The sequence below is a fragment of the Malania oleifera genome, chromosome 7, assembly GCF_029873635.1.
Source record: "Malania oleifera isolate guangnan ecotype guangnan chromosome 7, ASM2987363v1, whole genome shotgun sequence".
Lineage (NCBI taxonomy): Eukaryota > Viridiplantae > Streptophyta > Magnoliopsida > Santalales > Ximeniaceae > Malania > Malania oleifera.
In genome coordinates, this window is record NC_080423.1 from 109,144,906 (window position 1) to 109,168,801 (window position 23,896).

A 23,896-nucleotide genomic window follows, 5' to 3' on the forward strand; every position below is an offset into this window, starting at 1 on the left:
TATGATAACTATTTAGGTTAATTCAGTTGTTTGATTTGGGATATATACGTGTGTTATCTCAGGATGTTGAAAATTTGAATACCGCACACGTGGGATTTCAAATAGTAGTTAATACTCAGATAGTCAGGTAAGGGAAATATGTTATGTTAGGAATTTTAGTATGATAGTCAGCAGAAATTATATGTTTTACCAAATTATTATTATTCAAATTATAATATATGTGTATAGTAGAAAATACAGATTTCAGAACTAATGAATTTATTTATTTAATTGTGTGACATGAGTTTCTAGCAAACTAGTACAGTATTTATACAGTTTACAAATATCATGTTTTACAATATATTAGCCAGAAAATATCATGGAATAAATATATATTTTATAAAATGATGATTTTCAGTATACAAAATATTCAGAAAACCATGATTTATATATTTTCCATGATACCATGATTTACAGTGTATGTATAGAAACATATATTTACAACATATTCAGAATACCATAATTTCAGTCAGATAATCAGATATATAGACATTAAATGTTCAATCAGATATTCAAATTAGCAAATCAATTTTACAATGTTTTAGTCATTATAAAATCATGGTAAAACAGTAATATAGATATATCAGTTACATATGTATATAGTATCAGACCCTGATGGACCAGATTCAGTTAATAAAGCACGGTACTGTAACTATTTTCAGTTCAAAGTGCAACCACATTACTCAGATAGTCAGTGGTATTTAGCAGTCGATCATGCCTATGTTGTGGATAGGCTCCCCTTCAGATAAGGGTTGAGGAGGCCGATCTGACTTTCGGAGTTCAGTTGACTTACTCTGATCGGCCAGCTAGGATAGGTCCCATCTTCAGGCTGCACAACCCTATCATGAGGGGTTAAATCATGACTTTTAGTTATCCATCCAGGGAAACCATAGATATACCTATGGATATTAGAAGTATTATGTTTAGAAAATCTAGAAAAATTAGTTTATGTTAAGCAACATAGGTTTGAGCTATACTATAATATTTACACATGTTTTCTTAGACTCAGTTATTTATAGTATTTCTATATCTGATGTTATAAATATGTAAACTCACATGTCACACACTAGTGATAGCATATTTCGTTTTACTGAGCATTGTCTCATCCTAGTAATTTAATATTTTTCAGGTGATTTTGTTAGGTGAGCAGATCAAGCTCGCAGATAGAGGGGACTTCTGTACTGCCCTATTTGTAGGGTGAATATTTTTGGGAAGTCAGTTTGAAAAGTCCCTAGGTTCAGTCAAGGGTTTTTTTGGAATGATTGTGTGTGTATATTTTGGGAAATATTTGGACACTCTGGTATTGTATATATTGACATGGTTGTATTTATTCTGTTTCTCGCTATTTAGGTGGTTTATTGCGTCTCAAATTCCACGAGTCCTATCTGGTCCGTGATGTTGGTTTGTTTTATATTAAAAGGTATCAAAGCAATAGAAATTTTACATTTAATTTATGTAGGAAAATAAATAAATAACAAGAAAAAGCAAGTCGTTACAAGTCACCTATTAATAAACGGGTCAACCTGAACCCGACCCCGTTTAACCCTTACCCATTTATGACCAGCTCGTTAACCCGTTTTGCCACTCCTATGATTTGCAAGATCTAATAATAGAATTAAGTCAAGAATCATACAAATAAATATGAAACATTTATACATTCTTCTTTTCATAAATATAAGCCTTCAAAGTTAGCTAGTGAGTGTTTGGAGACTCAAAAAACTCACGAGTATCTACAATAGAAATTTCAAAATTCTTTTCCTTTTTTTTGGTAATTCAGAACTTTAGCTTCGAACAAGTCCTCCATCCCCCCCCCCCCCCAAAAGCGCACCAAACCAGAGGCAAAAAACTATGTTGGAATTGGTGTATTACTCACAGAGTCAACAAATCACCCCTAACCATGCGTAGATTAGTAGGTGAAAGTTGCGATAAACAAGTAATGAATAATTAGCACAATTACTCGAATCCTAGTGCATTCTTTTCTACACATGCCTTTTAAATTTCCACACATCGCAACCAACCCCTTTGGGTGGCCTTCATCAGGAGCGGCACTTCACAATATGGGAATCTAGTCGAATGATTTAATTAGGAGCCCTTAATATTTTGTTTAATTTTTTTTATTTAAAATTAATTTTACTAGGTGCATCAAGTAATTTTAGCTGCACTACATGTGCACTCCACCCACTAAACATGTGAATTCTCCTATGAAACTAACAGAGATGGAGAATAGGGAATGCATGCATGGGGATGGGGTAACAAATTGAGAAATGAATAGTTAAATTAAATCTCAGGGGCTGGAGAGAGAGAGAGAGAGAGGTCATACGCGGGTCTATAACTGAGTATTGACACAGTAGCTAGTAGTTATAAATAATGTTAACATTATCATATTAAAAAAAAAATTGGAAGAAAGCACCTCAGGCCGGCCCTGGCCTTCATACTATGAACATAATATATATGAAAAAATACATTTGATGATATTTTCATAATAGCATGTTCTTTTTTATTTTTTTTATATTTAGTTATCAAGGGAAATGAGAAAAAAATAATATATATATATATATACACCAAATTAATGAACAAATTTTAATTTATAGATTCTTTAGATTTCATTTTTTAAAAAAAAATTAATCATATTAGAATAATTTTTTATTTTTAATGGTATTTAATATAAAGAGAAAATATAACAAAAAGTGAATTTTTTTCTTATTTCATTTTCCTTTCTGTTTTTCAAAGTAAAATTCTTGATCCAAACTTTAGGGTATAAAATACAGGTAAAATGGTTATGAAACTTAACAAAATAACTTAGGTGGAGAAACATTTTCAAAATGTAGAAAATAGTTGTGGAAGAAATAAAAGAAATGGTAAATATGAAATTTACCATTTGTTCTATGATATTTTTTAAACTCCAATGAGTAGATTTTATAATTAAAAATGCAAAATTCATATTTTATATTATAATATAAATAATAAGAACACCAACAACTAACTATCAATAAAAGAAGGAGAATTTGTTGCCCCCATGAGCATGGCACGATAGATACACTCACGGAACTAGCAGTACCTGTGGATGGTAAGAATTTACTCTGTAAGCCAGCGGGGACCGTAGATGATGAGAGCTCGCTCTGTAAGACAGCGGAGACCGTGGATGGTGAGAGTTTTCTGTGAGCTAGCGAGGACCGTGGATGGTAATGAAGATGTGTCTCGGAGGTCGAGTTGGTTAAACGTCCAACTAATGCACGGAAGTCGTGTTCGCATTCCGGACTTTACCTGATCAGCGAGATCTAGGAGAAGGACGCTGATTTGTAGGATTGGTGCCGCACTAGGGGATCCAAAGGGCTTGTTGGTGGCTAGAGTTCCTATGTAATAAAAAAAAAAAAAGATTTGTTTAATTTCAAGATTACAAAGCAGATGACCAACTTAGGTAAATAATTTAGGGCAAAAAACACTAATCTCCCATGAGATTTGGTAAAAAGATAAAAACCTACCTTAAGATTTTTAAAATGTCACAAATACTCTCTTGTAATTTTTCAAAAAGATACAAATCTTCACTCAAAAAATTTATTTTTCATCAAACTATAAGAGGTATATATTTTTTAAACAAATCTCAAAAAAGATTCCCAAAATTTTTTAAACTTTAGGAAAGAGCAATATCTTTTGCCAATAAATTAACCTAAATTAACAGGAAATGGAGGCCCATAAAGGACTAGACGGCCTTCTAATGGGCCTCCAACTCACTAGCATCAATTAGGAAGTGTCTGGTCTACGGCCCACCATGGAGGAAGTTTGAGTGGTTATGCATAATAATGACTGATAAGTGATAAGCTCAGGGTCGCCTTCCTGTAGATTTCCCCTATGCAAATAGGAAGCAATTATATGCTAAATGGATTGGGTGAACTGGTCCATGACCACTCTCTTTTTCTCTCAATGTATATCAAGAAAGATAAATGAAGAGGTGAGAAAAAAGTTATACCTATCTTTCATCCTTCTTGACTTGATTCTTTTCTATCTTAGCATATACCTGAAAAAAAAAATAAAAAAAAAAAAATGAGATATGCTTATTTGACACTAATCCAACACTTCATTTAGATGTCCATAATTTTAAAATATATTTTTAATATTTGAAACTTTTCCAACTCTATTGAACATTTCTTAGATATTAATTCAACACTTAGTTTAATATATTTTTTAATTGATGCTATTGAGAATTTCACCTTTGAGTTTATCGCACATTGAAAAAATAAAATAAAGGATGTGTACTTACATACATGGTTAGACCCAAAATTTAATAAGTTTAAACTTTTAGATTAAATTTGTACTCATCCATGTATATCACGTCTGTATGAAGACTTCCCTTGTACCGACCCGAAAAATAATGATATTTAAATAATAAAGAGGGAGGAAAATGGAAACAATAATAGAAGGAGGCAGCCGACTTCGTCGACGAACACTTCATGTTCATCAACGACATTGCATTTTAGAGGTGATAATTCCAAAAAGTTCTCAGACCTCGTCGACGAACACAGGGGTTTCGTTGACGAGGGTTCTTCAGGATCTCGTCGACGAAGTCCCGTCTCGTCGACGAGAAGACGCCAAATTGACGATCTGAGGCCACCACGATGCTCCTGGGGAAGTTCTCTCCAAGTCTGTTGGAGTGGATCGTCGGTGGGACGAAGTTGGATTTCATTTCAGAATTAGGGTAAGTTCTTTTAGTCAATTTTTGGTCTTCTGACAGTTGTAAGAAATGATGTAGGCAAAGAAATATTGATATTCTGTACTGGCGAATGTTATTTTCAAGGTATTGAGTGGAGAACCCTGCGGGTGTAGGACACGTTACAGTAGGGAGATTTTAGCAGAAATCAAGTAAGGAAAATATGCTATGCTAGACAAATTTAGTATGATTTTCAGTATAGGATATATATATTTATACTAGATTATTATTCACAGTAGAAATTTATACAATTTATCCATCATGTATAATATGTTTTAAATTACTATATTGCTTGAGAATATAGATATAGTATAGAGACATGTTTTACAGTATTTTTCAAAGATATGTTTTACAGAATATACAGATAGTGAATATATTTTATAATAATTACAGAATACCATGATTATACAGTTGATACAAATACAGTTTACAATACTATGAAATATAGTTTTACAGTTTATTTCGAAAAATGTAGCTGATATAGATACAGTTTATCATAGCGTTATGGTTTATACAGTTATTATAGAATCATGGTAAAATACATAGTTGTATATAGAGATGTATTATATAGTATCAGACCCTATTGGACCATACAGTTTATAGAGTATGATACCGTTGCTACATACAGTATATAGAGTGCAACCACCTATTTAGATAATACGTGGTAAACAGTCGATCGTATAGAGCCCACGAGTGGATAGACTCCCCATCAGATATGGATTGAGGAGGGCTGATCAGACTGATGGAGTATAATGGTTTATCCTAGTCAGCTAGTCAGGGTAGATCCCGCCTACGAGCCGCACAACCCTATCATGAGGGGTTAAATTATGACACACAGTTATCCACAGGGAAGTTTTCAGTTATTACTATGTTTATACAGATTTATAGAGACGAAAATATATATATATTAGAAGTATTTTGAGTAGAAACCTAAAGTATAGATATGTTAAGCAACAGGGGAAAGGTGATGGTTTATATTACTGGTATTGTATTTACAAATTCAGTGATACATGATTATATAGTAATAGATTTTCATAATATTGTAACTCATTTGTCACGCACTAGCGATAGCATATTTCATCTTACTGAGCGTTGGCTCATCCTATTACTTTAATATTTTTCAAGTGATCTAGGTGGGCGAGCAGACTAGGCTCGCAGATAAAGAGGCCTCAATATTGCCTTGACAGTAGAGTGAGTGTTTTGGGAGTATTTTTGTATAACCCTAGCCAGTTGAGGGTATTTTGGGAAATATTTTTAGCATTCTGGAATTGTATATAATTATATATGGTTATGTTTACTTGAATTCCGCTTCTAACTGCTTAGGTTGATGATTGGGTTTAATCCAGTGTAGAATCAGAGCATTATAAATGTTATAGTATATATATAAACCCAGTTAAATAGCAGGTTGTTACATCCCTAGTGCAAACAAGTGGTATTAAAGCTGAGAATTCATAACTCTAGGTAAATGATTGGAAGACCAAGTGTGACTGAGAATAATAAAGATCATCTAAGCCTAAAATATGGATCCAAATAGGGTCAAGATGGGGAAAGTAAGATTGATTTAGAGGTATGTGAAATACAATTTAAGACATGTAAGATACAAGAGTTGTTGAGAATTTCACTTGTGAGTTTCTCCCACATTGAAAAATTTGAGTGGGTGATGGGTGCTTATATACATGGTTAGGCCCAAGACCCAATAGACTTAAAATTTTGAGTCAAGTTCGTGCTCACCCATGTGTATCAAGCCCACCCGTGGGCTCTTTTGGCTCTAACAAGTGGTATCAAAGCCGACAGTTCATAACTCTGGGTGAGCGACATCGTAAAAAGTCGAGACGTAAAGTTAATTCTCCTGACGTGCTAACAGTTAAAGGACCAAGTGTGTGGCCAAGGCCAATAAGGATCATCTAGGCTGGAGATGGATTTGAATAAGGTCAAAACGTGAGAGGTAAGATTGGTTTGGAAGCACGTGGAATGCAATCCGACGCACGTAAGACGCCAATGGTAAGACCCACTTGAGCAACTATTGGGGAATTGGGCTTACTCCTATAAGGGAGACGGTTTCTGTTCAAGGGGGAGTAGTTGGAACTCACAAGTGAGAGGGAGATTGTTGAGAATTCTACTTGTGAGTTTGTCTTATATTGAAGAATTTGAGTGGATGATGGGTGCTTATGTATACAGTTAGGCCCAAGACTAAATAGGCTTAAACTTTTGTGTCAAGTTTGTGCTCACTCATGTGTATCAAGCATACCAATGGACTTCTCTGGCACTAACAAGGTCCACTTAAGTAATTGTTGAAAAATTGGATTTATTCTCATGAGAAGATAGTTTTCACTCAAAGGAGAGTTGGATTTACTCTCACAAAAGAAATGATTTTCGCTCGAGTGAGAGAGTTAAAATTAGGGTTGGGTGTTCATGCATATGTTCTTGTAGATGTAGACACGTGAAACGGAAGCACTAATGAATGACCTCTAATGATTTTGTGTCCTTTCCCATAATTGAGTAATGACTTCTATGTAAGGAAGAGTGTTTGAAACTCACAAATGAGAGAGAGATCGTTGACAATTCCATTTATGAGTTTATCTCACATTAGAAAAATAAAATAGAGGATGAGTGTTTTTATATATGGTTCGGTCAAAAACTTAATAGGCTTAAACTTTTAGGTCAAATTGGTGTTCATTCATATATATCACGTCTGTTTGAAAACTCTCCTAGTGCTAACAGATGTACGGTGGTGTGAATTTATTTTATTCTTATTTTATTCAAAAATATGATATTACAAAAGAAAAACACTAAAACACAGTTTTTTTAAATAATAATAATAATAGCTGTTGTAATTAAATTATTGACATTTTTTATACGATAAGTTACATATTGAAACCTTTTACAAAATTAAAAAGAATGAAGAAGACACTTTTAAGTTTATTAGATTTTTTTTATGTTGTATCATGTAAATATAATAATATAATACTTGTCATGCATAATATATTTAACGTGTTAAAAGTGAAAGATACATCTAACATGTTTGGTAAACAACTTTTTCAATTTTAAGTGTTAACTTTAAACTTTTAAAAGTTAATTTTTTTTTTTTGTGATTTTATAAGTTAGGAATTTGAAACTTTTAAAAGCAAAGAGTTGCCTTTTTTATTTGAAGATAATTCTATTCCATGAATGACCCTACTTATTCTTTAATATTATAAAATTACCCACTCATCTTTGTCACCCTCCCCCACCCATATTTTTTCTTTCTTTTTTCATAACTCAAATAAAAAACTTAGAGTCTATATTGATAATGATATTGTTATATACAAATAATTTTTTTGATATACTTTAATAATCATTTTAAGTCATGTTATCATATAAGTTAATTTCTAAATTCATATTATTAATATTAAATTTAGTTTTTGATAAATAATTTTAAAGAAAATGCTCATAAATTGACATATCTATTTTAATCATTTCAAATATTTCAGTCAACTTATAACTTTTTCACCAAACATACAACTTGAGATTTTCCTTTTCAACGGCTCCTTTTTAGCAAAGGCCAAACAAATTTATAATTATTTGAAAAGATGGTTTTCATTGGCTACTTCTAAAAAGTTGTTTTTTGAAAGTCATAATGGATCCAAATTAAGCCTAAATTAGTCGATTCAGGGTTGTTCCTATTTGGCTCATTTATTTTCAAAAAATATTTTTTAGAATTAATGAATCATTAATGAACTTTAAAATTAAACCAAAATTTACTCATTGATATAAATAAGCAAAGGGCTTAGTAACTTTAGTTCAACTAGAACATAAATTTAATCTTTTAATTTATATGTTATGTTCTTATGTTATGAAAAGAAAAAGGTATTTAAGGACAAATTAAAAAAATTGATAAGGGGTGATTAAAGAGAAAATATTTTTAAAAAATATATGTAAAATAGTATTAATTAAAATATATTTTAAATTAAATATATAAATTATTGAGCCTCTTAACGAGCAAATAGATAAGTCAATTTTAATTATATACAAAAAGCTCAAGAACTAACTTCATTGGTTAATTTATTAGTACTTTTAATTATAGGGACTTTAAAAATATTTCCATCATTTTTTAAATTCAATCACCCACACAAAAATGTCCTAAATGTACAAACTATTTTTGATTAAATATTTAAAAAATTATGGTTGTATAAGTAATTTTATAAATTAAATTATTTTTTAAAGTTTTAAAAAATATTTGTAACTTGCATGATTTTCTCAACTCCCCATTATCTCTCTATATTTTGGGGACTAATGGGCATAGACAGATCCATGAACACGTGAGTGTGGACTATATTCAATTGACCAAAAATAATTAGTTTATCTACCTCAACTTCGTCTCCTTTAGTCTTTAAATCTAAAATCTAAATTTGAGTTTGACAAATTTATTTGAATGATGGGGTTCAAGATAGGGGTGAGCAAACGGTCGGTTCGGTGAAATTTGGTTAATTAACCGAATTAATCGAAAATTTTGGTTAATCATTTCCATTAACTGAACCGACTGAATAAAGGGTATTAACCGAACCCCGTCCGACCGAATTACCTATTCGGGTAATTCGGTTAACCGAATTTAACCAAATTTATTTAAAATTAATTATTAAAAACAGAATTTTAGTAAAATTTAATTATTTAACATATATTAATTTATATTTTAAATTTAATTAATTATTAAATCGGTTAATCGGTAACCGAATTTATATTTCCTATTCATTGAATCAAAAATCGATTCACTGAATTTTGGTGAAGCTTAACCGAATCGTCCGAATCCGTTTTTTTTTTACCCGAACCGAACCGACCAATTTTGATCAGTTAAATCAGTTAATTCGAGTTTTCCCGAATTATGCTCACCCCTAATTCAAACAAGTCTTTGTCAAGTTGTGTAGGCAGTTGCTCACGAATAATTTGACTCCTTTATAATCCTATTAATGTTGTAGTAGTTTGTGTTTTAGAAAAATAAAGAAAAAAATGTATTTTTTATGGTATTACATTTGGATAATTGGATATTTGGTTGAAAATTTGGAATCCCTTAAGCTTTTGAATGTGTTACAATACTCTTATAAAAAAAGATTAAATTTAATTAAGCCCATAAAATACCCACAAATTATTAAAAATACATTAGTTAAAAATTATTTAAACCAATAAAAATAGTAAACAATTTGACCTATCTAATGTTATCTTTAAAAAAATACTTTAGTGTTGTGCTTGGAAGAATAGATTTTGAACTTTAGACTTGATTTAAGTTGAATTGAACAAATTTTAGTATAATTTTATGTTACATATTATTTAAATTTAATATAACTTTATATTCAAGTTTTCTCGTTACGATAACAATGTTGTTTTCATTCAAAATTATAATAAATTATAAATCAACCAAACCGGTTTACCCCCGAACCGGGAACTAAAATCGATTCCCTTCCCTCTCTCCTCCGGTGACCACTCACTCTCGCTCTTGGGCCGCCACCGAAAATGTCGACTCTAGCTCGGCTGTCCAAAAAAGCCCTAACCGCCACACTCCCGTCCCAACGCGTTCTCAGCCGCACTCTCGCCGCGGGAGCGTCGGCGACGGTGAAGAGCATAACGGAGTCGCCGGACCGAGTGAAATGGGACTACAGGGGACAGAGGAGGGTGATCCCTCTCGGACAGTGGCTCCCCAAGATCGCCGTTGACGCTTACGTGGCTCCCAACGTCGTCCTCGCCGGTCAGGTCGCCGTCCTTGACGGCTCCTCCGTCTGGAACGGCTCGGTTCTCCGCGGCGATCTCAACAAGATCACTCTCGGATTCTGTTCCAACGTCCAGGAGAGGTGTGTTGTCCATGCCGCTTGGTCTTCGCCTACAGGTCAGCTTCCGTTTCTTTCTGTTTCTTAGGGATTTGGTGTGCTTGGTGCTGTGTTGTTTGGGTGCTGAGAAATTGTGGAAATGAAAAGAAATTAGTAGTTTAGCTCTCAGAATTTGCATTGCTTGGTAGCTCAGAAAATGCAAATCAAGGAGTTTACTGTTAACGATTGCTAATTCCGCCAAGCAGGGTTCTTGGAAGCATGAAATGGATGCATAAACTAAAATAAAATAGGGAATTTTAAAAGGGTATTAACAGATGCTGTGAAAGAGTTAATATGAAATAGTCTGTTCAGCTAAATTTTGTTGGCTTCTAGCATGGTTTCACTTTCAAAGGATCTGAAAAATGAGAGTTGCATGAGTTGAAACTTGAATGTTGAGCTAAAACCTATGATTTTAAGGAACTTAAGAGTTTCTTCCAATCAGATCAAAAGCAACATATGCTACCAACAGCTTGTGTAGTTTTTGTGCATTGAGTCTTTTAAGCACTGTAGTTTCTGAATTCATATGTTCATTGTAAATGTATCGAGATATTCTCTAACCAGCTATATCTGATCTACTGGTCCTGTTTGACCATTCATACTCTTAATTTCTCAAAAGGTGAAGGCAGATGTAGAATAAGTATCTCGATTATTAGTGTCGGGAAGTTCTTCTCAAGCTACTAGCTTGACCCTAAAGTTTAAGCCATAGATTTTGAGCCTATCCATGTATAGTAGACACCCTTTCCCCTACCTTTATTTGAAGTGAGACAAGTGGAGTTCCAAACAATCTTCCCATCACTTGTGAGTTTTCAAGCATTCTTGCTTGAGCAAAAATCTTCTTTATGTGAGCAAGCTCAATTTAAGATAGTTACTCAAGTGGGCCTTGCCACCGCAACTTACGTGTAATGGATTGTGTTTCATGTGCCATTTGAAATATCACACTTCCCATAGTTTGACCCACTTTTGTTCATCAAATTGGCCTAGAGGATCTTTTTGGTCACGTCATCTCCATCTGCCATCCGGCTATGCACACACAATGCAAACAATAATTAGAAGGGAAAATGAGAGAAAAACACAGTAGATTTACACAATTTGGCAGTGTGCCTACAAGGATGGTTCATGGTGCCCATCTTCGCTTGGGGAATTTAGTTCCTCTGGGAGTGTGATGATGGGTCTGTAGTTCTTTGTGATAATCACCCTTGTCTTGTCATTGGAGTTTTTATTGTGAAAGTAGTTCATTGATATTATATTTAAACATCGCAAAATGTTAGACATGTTGTAGAAATGAAAAGGAATATGCTTTGTCACAATTGGTTATCTTTTGTGGTCTTTAATAGCCTCTAGGAGTGTAATTTTGATAAAAGGGTGTTGTGATTGTCATAGAGGATGAATAGGTTGATGATAGCTTGTACAAACTTATGAGCTACATCGTTTTTGGTAGTGTTGTAACTATTACATTGAATTTTGAAACACTATGTGCTCGTGTATGTGTCTAGGACATATAAGTGAGGAGCGAATGATGGGTCTACAAAAAGAAATTCTTAAAAAGGTTGGAGCAACCAAGGGGTTTTAGAGAGCTTAGGAGCCGAGAAGGAGAACTATGTTTGCAAATTGAGGAAAACATTGTACGATTTGAACTTTGAAGCTCTTACCAAGGCAATGGTGCAAGCACTTTGACTTGCACATAATGAGTATTGCATTTACCTACTGTGATTATTACAATTTTTTTTATTCTAATGTTTCTTTTGAAAGTTCATTTATCTTTTTGTTATTAGGTCTGCACGTTGATAGTTGCAAAGAATATGGATGATGCTAATTACTTAAAATATTTGTTGAGGGAGGAGTCTAAGATGATCTTAGTGCTATTACAAAGATCTTGGGATGGAAATGTATAGATAAAGGAAAGCCATCCTGAGGTCCCTCAATGGAACGTACATTGGAAAGTGTTGGAAAGGTTTAGTAGGAGCAATGCTAGATCAATATCTACTCCATTGGCAACTGGCAAGATTTGGTTGGCTAATGTTAGGCTAGTGTCTACTCCATTGGCTAAACATTTCAAAATGCCTTTGGCAAAGCATCCACAACTAGAAGAGGAGGTGGACGAGGTGTCTAGGGTATCATATGCAAGTGTTGTAGGGTACTCGTACAAATCTTGCGCATGTGATCAATATTGTAAGTTTATGCTAAATTCAAGCAAGGAGCATTTGTAGGCATTGAAAGTGGTTAAATATTTGAAGAGTTGCACACCTTGATATCAAGTTTGGTATCAAGCATGATTCAATTTCAATTGTGGTGTATGTTGAGGTAGACAAGTCTTGGATGACAAGAGGTTTGTTATAGGAAATGTCTTTACTATTGGCATGTGGACCTATTTGTTGGAAATCCATGCTACAATTAGTTATTGGTTGTTCATCATTGAGGCAGAAAATATATATCAAAGGTTGGAAAGGAAGTTGTTAAGGGATTAGTAGCTAAACTCAACATTGGCAGCGTACTATTCATTTAACAATTAGATTGTCATTTTCTTTGCAATGAATCAAGTTTATGTTAGGGAAAAGCTTGTTAAAGTGAGGTATGACAAGATGTAGTTGTTAGTTGTTGTCAATGAAATTCATCTTGTTTGGTGGGTGGAAAATAAAATGCAGCATCGATGTTGATAAAAATTATTATGAGGGGGTCCTTCTCACATTGCTTGAACTTGTTCCATGTTGCAAGTTGCTAAGTTGGTGAATTGGTGGTTTAGTGGAGGTATAGGTCTAAAATGCTCGCAAGGGTAGGATCTTCGCTAATGTGGAAATTGTTGATTTGTTGCTTGTATTGAAATTTTAAATGATGCTTTACTTGAAGTACTTAAGAGATGGGAAGTGTCCACGTGAAGGGGGAGAGACGTGAACATTTAAGGGCTCAAGGGCCTTAAGCCAAGGCACAATATGTAGGTTTGGGTTTTTTTTGTTCTTTTTTTTTTTCTCTGTTTTTCTTTTTCTTGTTCTTTTTGTTTGCCTAGTGTTCATGCACCCACTGCTACATATCCCTACAAGCTTGTTTCTATAACATCCATAATCATTTGTCGTAAAGAGTTTCCTAAATTTGGGTGGTCTTTAAAAGGCGTGTCCTACTGTGTAGAGTCTCTAGTCTTTGCGTCACAAGCTACTTATTTTGGGCTTGTTTGTTTCACTCCTCTATTTTTGGAAACTCATTATATTATTGTAGTTTCTTAAATTTAATTTGTTCAAGTTGAAAGACAAATTGAAAAAGATGTAATCATAGGGTTAAAGCAGGTTAGCTGAAATGGAAAGTGCTTTGGGCGTGCTATGTGAGTGTAGAATACCCTTAAAATTGAAAGAAAAGTTCTAGAAGACAGTTGTAAGACCAATTATGCTATATGGATCAAAATGTTGGGCAAACTATGGGACATTGGCGATGATTTCAACATGATCCTTATCCTCACGAAAGGAATGGAATTTCTTCCTAATCTATTTGCATGTGGGAGTTTCATGATTTTGTCAATGATTATGTTCTCATTGGCCTCCCCCTCATTGGAGGCCCTTTCACGTCGTCAAACTTGAGATCTCAATCAAGGATTGATAAATTCATAATATCCTTTGATTGGGAGGAATAATTCTCGACGATTATTCCAATTGTTGCCCCCTCGCCCTTTCTTAGATCACTTTCCAATCTTCATTGACACAGGGGAACAAGTGGGGCCAACTCCTTTCTACTTTGACATCATGTGGTTTAAACATGAAGGGTTTGATGAATAGGTTAAAAAACGGTGGCTTGAGCTTCAAATTGAAGGGAAGGCCAGCTTTGTGGTTCCCTGAAAGTTGAAATTGCTAAAAAAAAAAACTGAAATGGTGGAATAAAAATGTTTTTGGCAATATCACTATGAGGAAAAAGGAGTTCCTTGACAACATTAAAGAGCTGGATGAAAAGGGAATTAGTGAGAGACTAGATGCAAAATAATAGATAAAGAAAGCTTACTTTAAACAAAAAAAATATTGCCAAAAGCATCACATTGGAGGAAACGGCTTGGAGGCAAAAATTTAGGGCTCTTTGGCTGAAGGAGGGGGACAGAAAAACTAGTTTCTTCTACCATGCAGCTAATGCTCATTGCAGATTTAATATGGTGAGTTGTTGGTGAATGACGGGGAAATCAAAAGAGGCATTTGCAACTTTTTTAAAGCCTTGTACGCTAAGCCAAGTCATGGAGACCAATAGTGGATGGCATTATGTGTAGAAACCTAAGCCTCTCCACAGCTCGGTGGCTTGAGAGGCCTTTTTAGGTAGAGGAAATTGTTTAAGCTCTTAAGAGTTGTGATGGGGATAAAGCCCTCGATCCTGATGGTTTTAATATGGCATTCTTGCAAAGGAGTTGGGACCTTTTCAAGAAGGATACCATTGGGGTTTTTGAAGATTTCCATGTGTCCAGTATAAACTCAACCTTTATCACCTTGATTCCTAAGAAACTGGGGGCTTGCAACATCAGACTTCCACTCGATCAACTTGGCTGGCAGTTTGTACTAACTCCTATCCAAAGTCACACTTTTATTGCAAGTAGGCAAATCATGGATGTTACTCTTATTTCCATTGAAGTTGTGGATTCCCACATTAAGTGTGGGAAAAGAGGAAAGGTGTGCAAGCTGGATATGGGCATGGCCTTTGACTATGTTAAATAAATTTTTAGCTGTGCATTCTTAGAAGAATGGGTTTTGGGGATTCTTGGTGCAGATGGATCCATCAGCTTATCTCTATTCCATCTTACTCAGTATTAGTAAATTTCCGCCCTATTGTTTTCTTCATATCATCTTGTGGTCTAAGACAAGGTGACCCTCTTTCCTCCCTTTTTGTTTATCTTGGTCATAGAATTATGATGGCTAATGCAAATGAAGATGGCCTTCGAAAGGGGCTTAGCATAGGAAGGAACAATGATGCAATGGAAATCACCCATCTCCTTTTTTTAGATGACACTGTCATTTTTTTTTTGCAAGGATGATCTTGAGTAAATTCTTGATCTTAGATGCATCCTCCTTGGTTTTGAAGCGGGTTCAGGCTCAAAAGTGATTCTAGGAAAAAGTGAAATCATTCCAATGGGGACTTGTGACCATGGACCTTTGCTTGCAAGTCTCCTTGGCTGCAAGTTCAGAGCCTTCCCTATCACCTATCTCGACCTCCCCTTAGGAGCTAATTTTAAGGATAACGGTATTTGGGATCCCATTGTTGGCATGTTTGAAAAAAGAAACTCATTAGTTGGAAAAGAAACTTTTTGTCAAGAGGCAGCAGACTCACTCTTGTCAGAAATACTTTATCCAATCTCTTGGTTTACTTCATGTCTCTTTTCCCTACCCCTAGTTCGGTTGCAAAGAGATTGGAAGGTATCCAAAGAAGTTTCTTTTGGGGAAACACATGTGAGGTCTTCAAATATCATATTGTTAAATATTTTTTTGGGGGAGGGGGGGTTTACAAAAAGGCGGCCTTGGCCTTAAATCCCTTATTAGCTTTAATAAGATACTTTTTGGGGAAATTAGTTCAGACATTCATGATAGAGAAAAATCGTTTTTGGAGGGATGTCATTGCTTTCAAGTATCGTCTCCATTTTAACAGTTGGACCTCAAAAGATTCAAAGGAAGCTCATGGTATTGGTATTTGAGATATACTAGAAGTGCATGGGAGAAATTCTTCTCTCTTATCTACGTTCATGTGGGGAATGGAGAGGATGTGCCCTGCTACCATGTTTTCTAGTGTGGCAAGTCCCAACTCAGCTCCTCTTTCCCTTCCATCCTCAAACTAGCTTGTGACAAAAATGCCCTCATTTGCCAACACTTGGAGTTCACGAATCAAGTGATTGTATGGAATGTTCCTATGAATAAGGATGCTTTCAATTGGGAGATTGATACTCTTACAATTTTTTCCGAATCTCTATAAGATTTAGTGTCATGCCAATTTTGATGAGCCCTAATGGGTTTTGAGCAAGGATGGGAACTTCATATTCAGTTCTTTCTACAAACACCTTGGCTCCCCGGCTAAAAGCATCTCAAACTTCCATTAGATACTTATATGGAAAATGGCTGACCGTATGAAGATTGCTTTTTTTGTCACATAGGAAGCTACGCTTACTATGATCCTTGGACAATCTTTAGAAAAAAGGTTCTTCTCTTGTCAATAGATGCTTTTTATGCTTGGAGCTGTAGGAATTGGTTGATCATGTTTCTGTACATTATTCATGGACCAAGAAATTGGGGAACTTAGCCATCTCCATTGTGAATAAGGATTAGATCAAATAAGGAAGGAAATCTCTTTCCATCATTTCCCTAGCTATCTGTGGGTAGCATAGAGAGAAAGGAACAGAATAGCCTTAGAAGGAACTAATTTTCCTATTCAAACAATCATGGACCATTGGATTGTGTCACGAGCCAAGCTTGTTCGTGGCATTATGCTTTTCTGTGACTACTTGTCTTGATTGCATGTGATGGGTTACCATCATGTAAATATTAGTATAGGTGCTATGCTTTGAGTATGTTTATGTCCTAGTGTAATGGACCGTTGGATTGTGTCACGAGCCAAGCTTGTTTAGAACATTATGCTTTCCTATAACTGCTTGTCTTGTAAGCATGGGATGGGTTAACATCGCATAAATATTAATACAGGTTTTATGCTTTGAGTGTGTTTATGTTTTAGTGTAAAATGGGAGTATGACTCCTGGGACAATTTGATGTTTCTTATTGCCAAAGCTAAAATAGCATATAAAGCTCTTTAAGGAAGGTTGAGTGTTCATCAATCTTGCAAAACTCACTAACATTTGCTAAACATATTTGGCCTACTTGCCCTCCTTGCTGAACACACGTTGCTTACAGAGGTGTTGTTTAATGAATTACATTGCTTCAATGCTTACCGCTTGTTTGCCATTGACTTTCATGAATTGCTGACTATACTTCCTCTTACATTCATTCAATTGTTGTTAATGTGTTTTGTTGGTAAACCACGGTAATCTTTAACTAAGTAGTTACGTATAAGTGCTTTAACTAGTGTTGCACAACCCTTCACAAGGTATTAAATATTTGGCCCGTGACAGAGTGTAGTGGTCTCTAGTTGGCATTATGGGCTAGTTAGGAGGGACCTCATCGTAATCCTTGATTTTCTTGACACCTTTCAATGAAAAATGTCTCATTCTTGTTCTCTTTGTACTTCTAGCATCCCCTTGATGCCTCTTTTTAATAGAATTTCTCTTTGCTAAGTTTTTTGTTTTTTTTTTAAATGTTGGGCAACTAAGTAACAACACATTCAGAAAGTAGAAGTTGCCAAAATGAGAATGCTGAGGTGGATTATACCGTTAAAAAAATTAAGGGATGAACATATTCGCAATAAGTTACGTATAGTGTACCAGCGAGGAAGGAGTGAGTTAATTACTGTAGAGGCAATTGGAGGAATAGGGATAGATGTAAAATAACTTGGAATGTGATAGCGAATAAGGAAAGAAATTGTCACAAACGTGTAAATTGGCGGAAAAAGATTCATGTACCGACCCCAGCCATTGGTACTTAAGGCTTAGCTTCTTGTTGTCGTTGTTGTTTGTATGTAGTGAATATGGCTACTTTTATGAAGTGTTATTAGATTTTCTCGAACATTTTGAAAATGGCACAAAACCATTTTTATGTGGGAATTACCAATTGGCAATTGATGGAACATTTGGTTGCTCACCTACAAAGGGATATCTTGGGTTGCATTCCTCTAGTACTCATTCCATTATATTTTTGCTTAATAAGACAAAATAGTCCCTTCTTCACATAAATTGTTCTCTTATCAATTGATGGTGTTAGACCCACTAGTAGTCATGGATTGACTATTTGGAAGCTTGCAGTTTTTTAATTATTTATTTATTTATTTATTTGCAATATTAAGAATCATTGATTATGATTTATGAGGGCAGACCTTGGATCAATGGTAAGGTTGCTCATTTATGACTAGTTGATCACGGGTTTGAGTCCAAGGAAACAGCCTCTCTGCATAAAAGCAGGGGTAAGGCTGCGTACATTGTGACAACCCTTTCCCTACCAGCACAAATTGGGAGCCTTGTGGCTCTGGATGCCCGAAGAATCATTGATTATGATTTTTCTTTCCTGCTTGTGCTTTGTTTGCGTCCACCCTCATATGTCAAGGAGGTCAAGTGTTTGTCTTGGTTTCAATGTCAGGAAGTTTAAATGAAGCTTTCATTCTATGATATTATTATTAGTGCACTTATTTAACTATATTAGATATTAATCTCACAGTTAGGTGAGTAGGGATGGCTGTGGCTGTATTATGGAATCAATAGTTGGGGAAAAAGATTAAAAAAAAAAAATGCCACAGTAAAAATTTACGGACTATAGATTGTTGTATCTTAATGATAATTTGTGATCACTATAGTTTGGAAAATCACTATTGAAGGCTTGAATCCTAGAGTTGGAGTAGTGCTCGTGTTTCTTAATGGTGCAAGTACTTTTAGTTATTTGTGATCACTATTGGAGCTCATGATATGGGTCCAGATCAATTTAGATTTTGTTATTGTATTAGATCAGGAAAATAGCGTACAATTGTGGCCAACAAGTATTTAAGGTTCGAATCCTGGAGTTGGGCTTGGACTCGATGTTTTCTGAATGGTGCTGGACTGATCATGGTTTGTGCGTGACAAGTTGGCGGCACTGCCTCATCTGGTTTGCAGGAATCACATATCGCCATTTCCGTGCCCCTTTGAAGGTTGTATTCTGTTTGCACTCAACCTCATAAATCAGGATGCTCTTAAGCTCCAGTCTGGTTTTAAGCTTATTTATTGCTCTAATGCAATTTTTGCTACATGTGATTTTCAAAGCAATTGTAGGGGAAAAAAAAAGGATTAAATAGTAGAATGCTGATTTTCATCTGCAAAACAGATCAAGTGATAGACCATTGCATCTATAGCACAATGCAAATGTGTTCCACTCTGTCATCCCCTGGTTTGACACCTTAGTGTATGATAGTTGGGTTCTAAATTTCCAATATTAAGTGCTTAGCATTTAGCTAAATGCAAAAGACTAGTTATCATATTCTCTTTCCCCATAATCAGCATTGTCCTTACTGTTATGATGATGGTTTCAGTATAAATGAGTGGATTCAATTGCTATTCTGCAAATTATTGGCCCAATTCCCTAGCATAATAATGCTAAGGAGCTTATACTACTGGGCCAGATAAATGAGTTCCATGTTATATCCATTTCAAGCCCTGAACAAATTTATGGTCAATTCTTTATTTGGTGAAAAAAAACCAATCGTACCTTCTTAGGAGGGAAAAAAATACTCAAATGCAGAAGAAACAAAATGGAATAAGAACTTACTGCTGGGTCTGGATTTAGGACTTCAAGTGCCGAAGACTCAAAATAAATAGAAAGTGAAGTTGGGCCATGTTTATTTTGACTTCAGCTGTGATTCAAACTAGTTTGGCATTAAGAAGTCCCAGAAGAAAACCATTCACACAGTAACTTTAGAAGGAAGAAAACCTTTAATCTTAAAGAAATTTGCTCAGGCTAAAGAAATTTGGAAGAATTTTTCGGCTAATCCTCAATACAATTTGTTATCCTCAAAAGGTGGTGGTTCCAGCACCTGATTTGGTTGGTGTTCTTAAGAGTGGGTTTGGAATTTTAAGATGTAGAAATGACTTAAATACTAGAAAAAGTTAGGGAGAGGCTTGGATCGGGGAGAGTGCTAAAAAAGTGAGGAGTTGGATTTTGACTTATAATACAGAAGTAAAGGCTACTGATTTTTATGCTTGGGGGATTTAACCAGCATGAGCATGTTTTGGAGTCGACTGTGTTTTGAATTTAATTGGGTGGCTTTTTAAGATCAGTATTGTATTGGGTGTCGTGTTTTCTTGCATTGATTTTCTGGTTTAAGAAAAAAAAAAAAAAAAGGACTCAATCTTGTTATCTGTGTGTTCGTTTTAGGTTGTGGTGGTTTGTTTGTGTGGGCTGACCCTGTAATCTTGGGGCTTTAAGCTTTTTCTGTATTGCCCTTCATATTGATACAATTAATTGTTTTTGCTGAGAAGAAGAAAGAATTAGATCTAGTTAAAGTGCTTTGTCGATGCTCTGTGATCTCTCTCAAAGTTACTCTTGTTTTGTCCTTGATATTTATAGATTCCTTAACACCATTCTTGTTTCAGGAAGTCTTCTTAATCTCTTTTTACATGCAGATAGTTCATAAGCACTAGTTTGTGCCTGACAACTCTGACCAGCTTTTCTTGGAATAGGTCTTCCATATTTATGCCCAGGTGCGGTAGAGTGATCATCCCCTATTGCCAAGCAGATTGGTTAGGCATGACCGATCTGTTATGCTGCATTCTTCAGGGCTAGTGGTGTAAATATAAAAGCATACATGTTAGGGGATGTATCAAGACATTGAAGTTTAAAGCATGAATCATTCTTAGAACTCTTTATGTGCGACTTATTTCTTGCATTACCAATTTTTTTCATGCAAACATCTGTATACATTTGTGTATATTGCTAAAATTGTGAGATGCACAAATTTGTAATTTGTTGTAGCTTAATATAAATTTTAAAGCTGATGCAATGTGCAATTTGTTTCAACGTGTCAGGACTGCCAGCAGAGACATCAATTGAAAGGTTTGTGACGGTTGGTGCATACTGTCTCTTGAGGTCCTGCACAATTGAACCAGAGTGCATTATAGGGCAGCATTCCATCCTCATGGAAGGTTCTTTGGTGGAGAGCCACTCTATCCTTGAAGCTTGCTCTGTGGTTCCCCCTGGCAGGAGGATTCCAACTGGTGAACTTTGGGCTGGGAACCCGGCAAGGTTTATAAGGACCTTGACCCATGAAGAGACCTTAGAGATCCCTAAACTTGCTGTTGCAATTAATGATCTGAGCAAAAGCCATTTCTCTGAGTTCCTCCCTTACTCCACCGTATACCTGGAGGTCGAGAAGTTAAAGAAGTCCCTGGGGATTTCTATTTGATTACTTCTTTTTCTCGTCAGATAGAATAAGCAATTGGACCTTTGAACCAAGCCTTTAGCTCCTTGGCCTTGTATTTGAGTCTGATGACCGCTAAAAACTGGCTGCAAGTTCAAACAAATGGGTTATAGTGATGATTTCAAATGAGTTCTTTGGCAAGTCTGTTTCTTGGTTTCACTTGACAATTGACATCTTATGTGAAGTAGCAACTGTGAGAAACTGTTGTATTTTTCCTCAATCTGATGTAAGATAGTGCATTTTATGATTGAATCAGAATTCCATAGATCGTTTTTCCTTACTGCTGACCTAGAACACTCGGATCAGTGCGTGGTTAGGGAGGTTTCAAAATGGGAAATGTCATGATGTTGATGGTGTTGATTCTGCCATAGGAGAAATTGAAAATATTTTCTACTCTCTGTTGTTTGATTTGATCTGCTGGAAAGGAATGTTATATTATGTTTTCAAATCCCCTTCTTTTGGACCAGACTTATGAATCCTGCATGTTTTGACAATTTTCTCCTTATTCTTTGGCAGGAAAGTTATTTCCTTTCTTTCGTTGGGAAAGTTTGATAGAAATTCATAACCGAAATATTATTAGAATTTAGAAGTGAAATGCTCCAAGGCTGCAAAAGCAGGTTCCCTTGAAGACAAAATTTGCCCCTACCAGAGATCACAAATGGGATATAGAGCCAATCGTCTCCTGAATACAACGGATTTCAGCCTTATTAAGCAAATTAATTCGTCCATGTAGTATGTGAATTTCTTATTAATTTTAGAAGAAATGGATCCAAAGAGGTACCAAGGGAAGAAGTAAAATAACCTTATATTTGGGTAACTTTATTATATTGAATTTCATTTAAATTAATTCAAATTCAAATCTAAGGTTCCAATTCTATGCTTGCATATTATATCATAAGTTTTAGGTTTGCGTACGTGTGTTTACAAATAAGAAAATATTTTCCGATTGTCTTTACGAATTTGAATTTAACAATTATTTTTGATAGAGCTGCACCTTACATTTTATTTTAATTGAAACTTGTGACTGTCAACTAGTATATATTAAAACTTTTGAAGAAGTCATGATAGAAAGGACAATTCAGATGATTTATAACAAAATGGATGATCAAGATTAGCAAAACGAATCCCATATTAAATTAACAAAACATTACCCCCCCCCCCCCTCCTCTCTCTGTCTCTCATCCTTAGAACCAATCAAACTCTTATACTCAACTGGAATTAAATAATTTTTTTATACATAAAAAAAAAAAAAATCATGTAAGATCCAATATATATACTAGTATATCTAATATTTTCTCCAGTCGAAAAGTCAGAGGTTAGGACTCATAAATCTTCAAAAAAAAAAAAAGAAGTTTGAATTGAATGATGTGTGTTGCTTCTGCTTTCAGAAGAGACAGAGAGGTCAAAGTATTTAATGAATTTCTAAATACCGTGTTTAAGCTTTCACTGGATTTGGAGGAAATAGGACAAGGGGATTAGGTATGTAGTCAGCAAATGCTATGGGTTGGGGAAGTAAACCCTTTTTTTTTTTTTTTTTTTTGTTATTTTAGTCAGTTTTTTTTTTCATTATTTATTTTTGGGTTATTTAGTGGAGAAGGAGATAACCCACTGGAGAGGAAATCTGAATAATTAATAGTTTTGTAATTAATTTATTATTATTAGTTGGTGGGTCTCTTGTCAAACACTTTACAAATATTATCCTAGCTTGTGTAAATACTAATTCTCAACAACCCACTTTAGTAAAAGCATAATCTCTTCCACCACCATTCTCTCCACCACCCACCAACCACCACCACCGCCCCTACTCTGTTTTTAGAGAAACATGTCTTATTACGTAAAAGTTTGATGATATATATTGCTGACCTACAACCTAATAGTTTAAATTTTTAGATAAAATAGTAATTTAACATGGTATTAGAACTAGTTACCAGGATGTCCTGAGTTCTAATCTCATCATCTGCTTTAATCTTACAAGTTTAACCTAATTAGACAATGTAATGACTAATTAATACTAATTTGATAGATGCAAATTAATTACCAATGCAGCTTCGAATCCTTTGTTATGTCGTATGAGTTGTACTTTGCATACTCAAAATTTTGATACCTAATATCATAACACTAATATGAATTAAATGATGTGTGACTATTATTATGCGTCAATCATAGTAAAGTCCTGGGTAAATTGCGATCCTAAAATTTTAAAGCAAAGAAACTCAGAGGATATGAAAGCAGCAATCCATTGCATGACATGAGTTTTTATACCTTGAAGTGATGATATTATTCTTTTATTATAATGACAAAAAAATAAAAATATTTCATTTATACTTCA

The 23,896-nt window shown here is 34.8% G+C and overlaps 1 protein-coding gene across 1 annotated transcript; it reads left to right on the forward strand.

Moving 5' to 3' along the window:
* Positions 1 to 10,094: 10,094 nt before the first annotated feature.
* LOC131160693 (gamma carbonic anhydrase-like 2, mitochondrial) lies at positions 10,095 to 21,847 on the forward strand. Its single transcript, XM_058116548.1, has 2 exons — positions 10,095 to 10,598; positions 21,176 to 21,847. The coding sequence occupies exons 1-2, from the start codon at positions 10,229 to 10,231 to the stop codon at positions 21,550 to 21,552; spliced, it is 747 nt and encodes a 248-aa protein (XP_057972531.1). The 5' UTR covers positions 10,095 to 10,228; the 3' UTR covers positions 21,553 to 21,847.
* Positions 21,848 to 23,896: the final 2,049 nt, after the last annotated feature.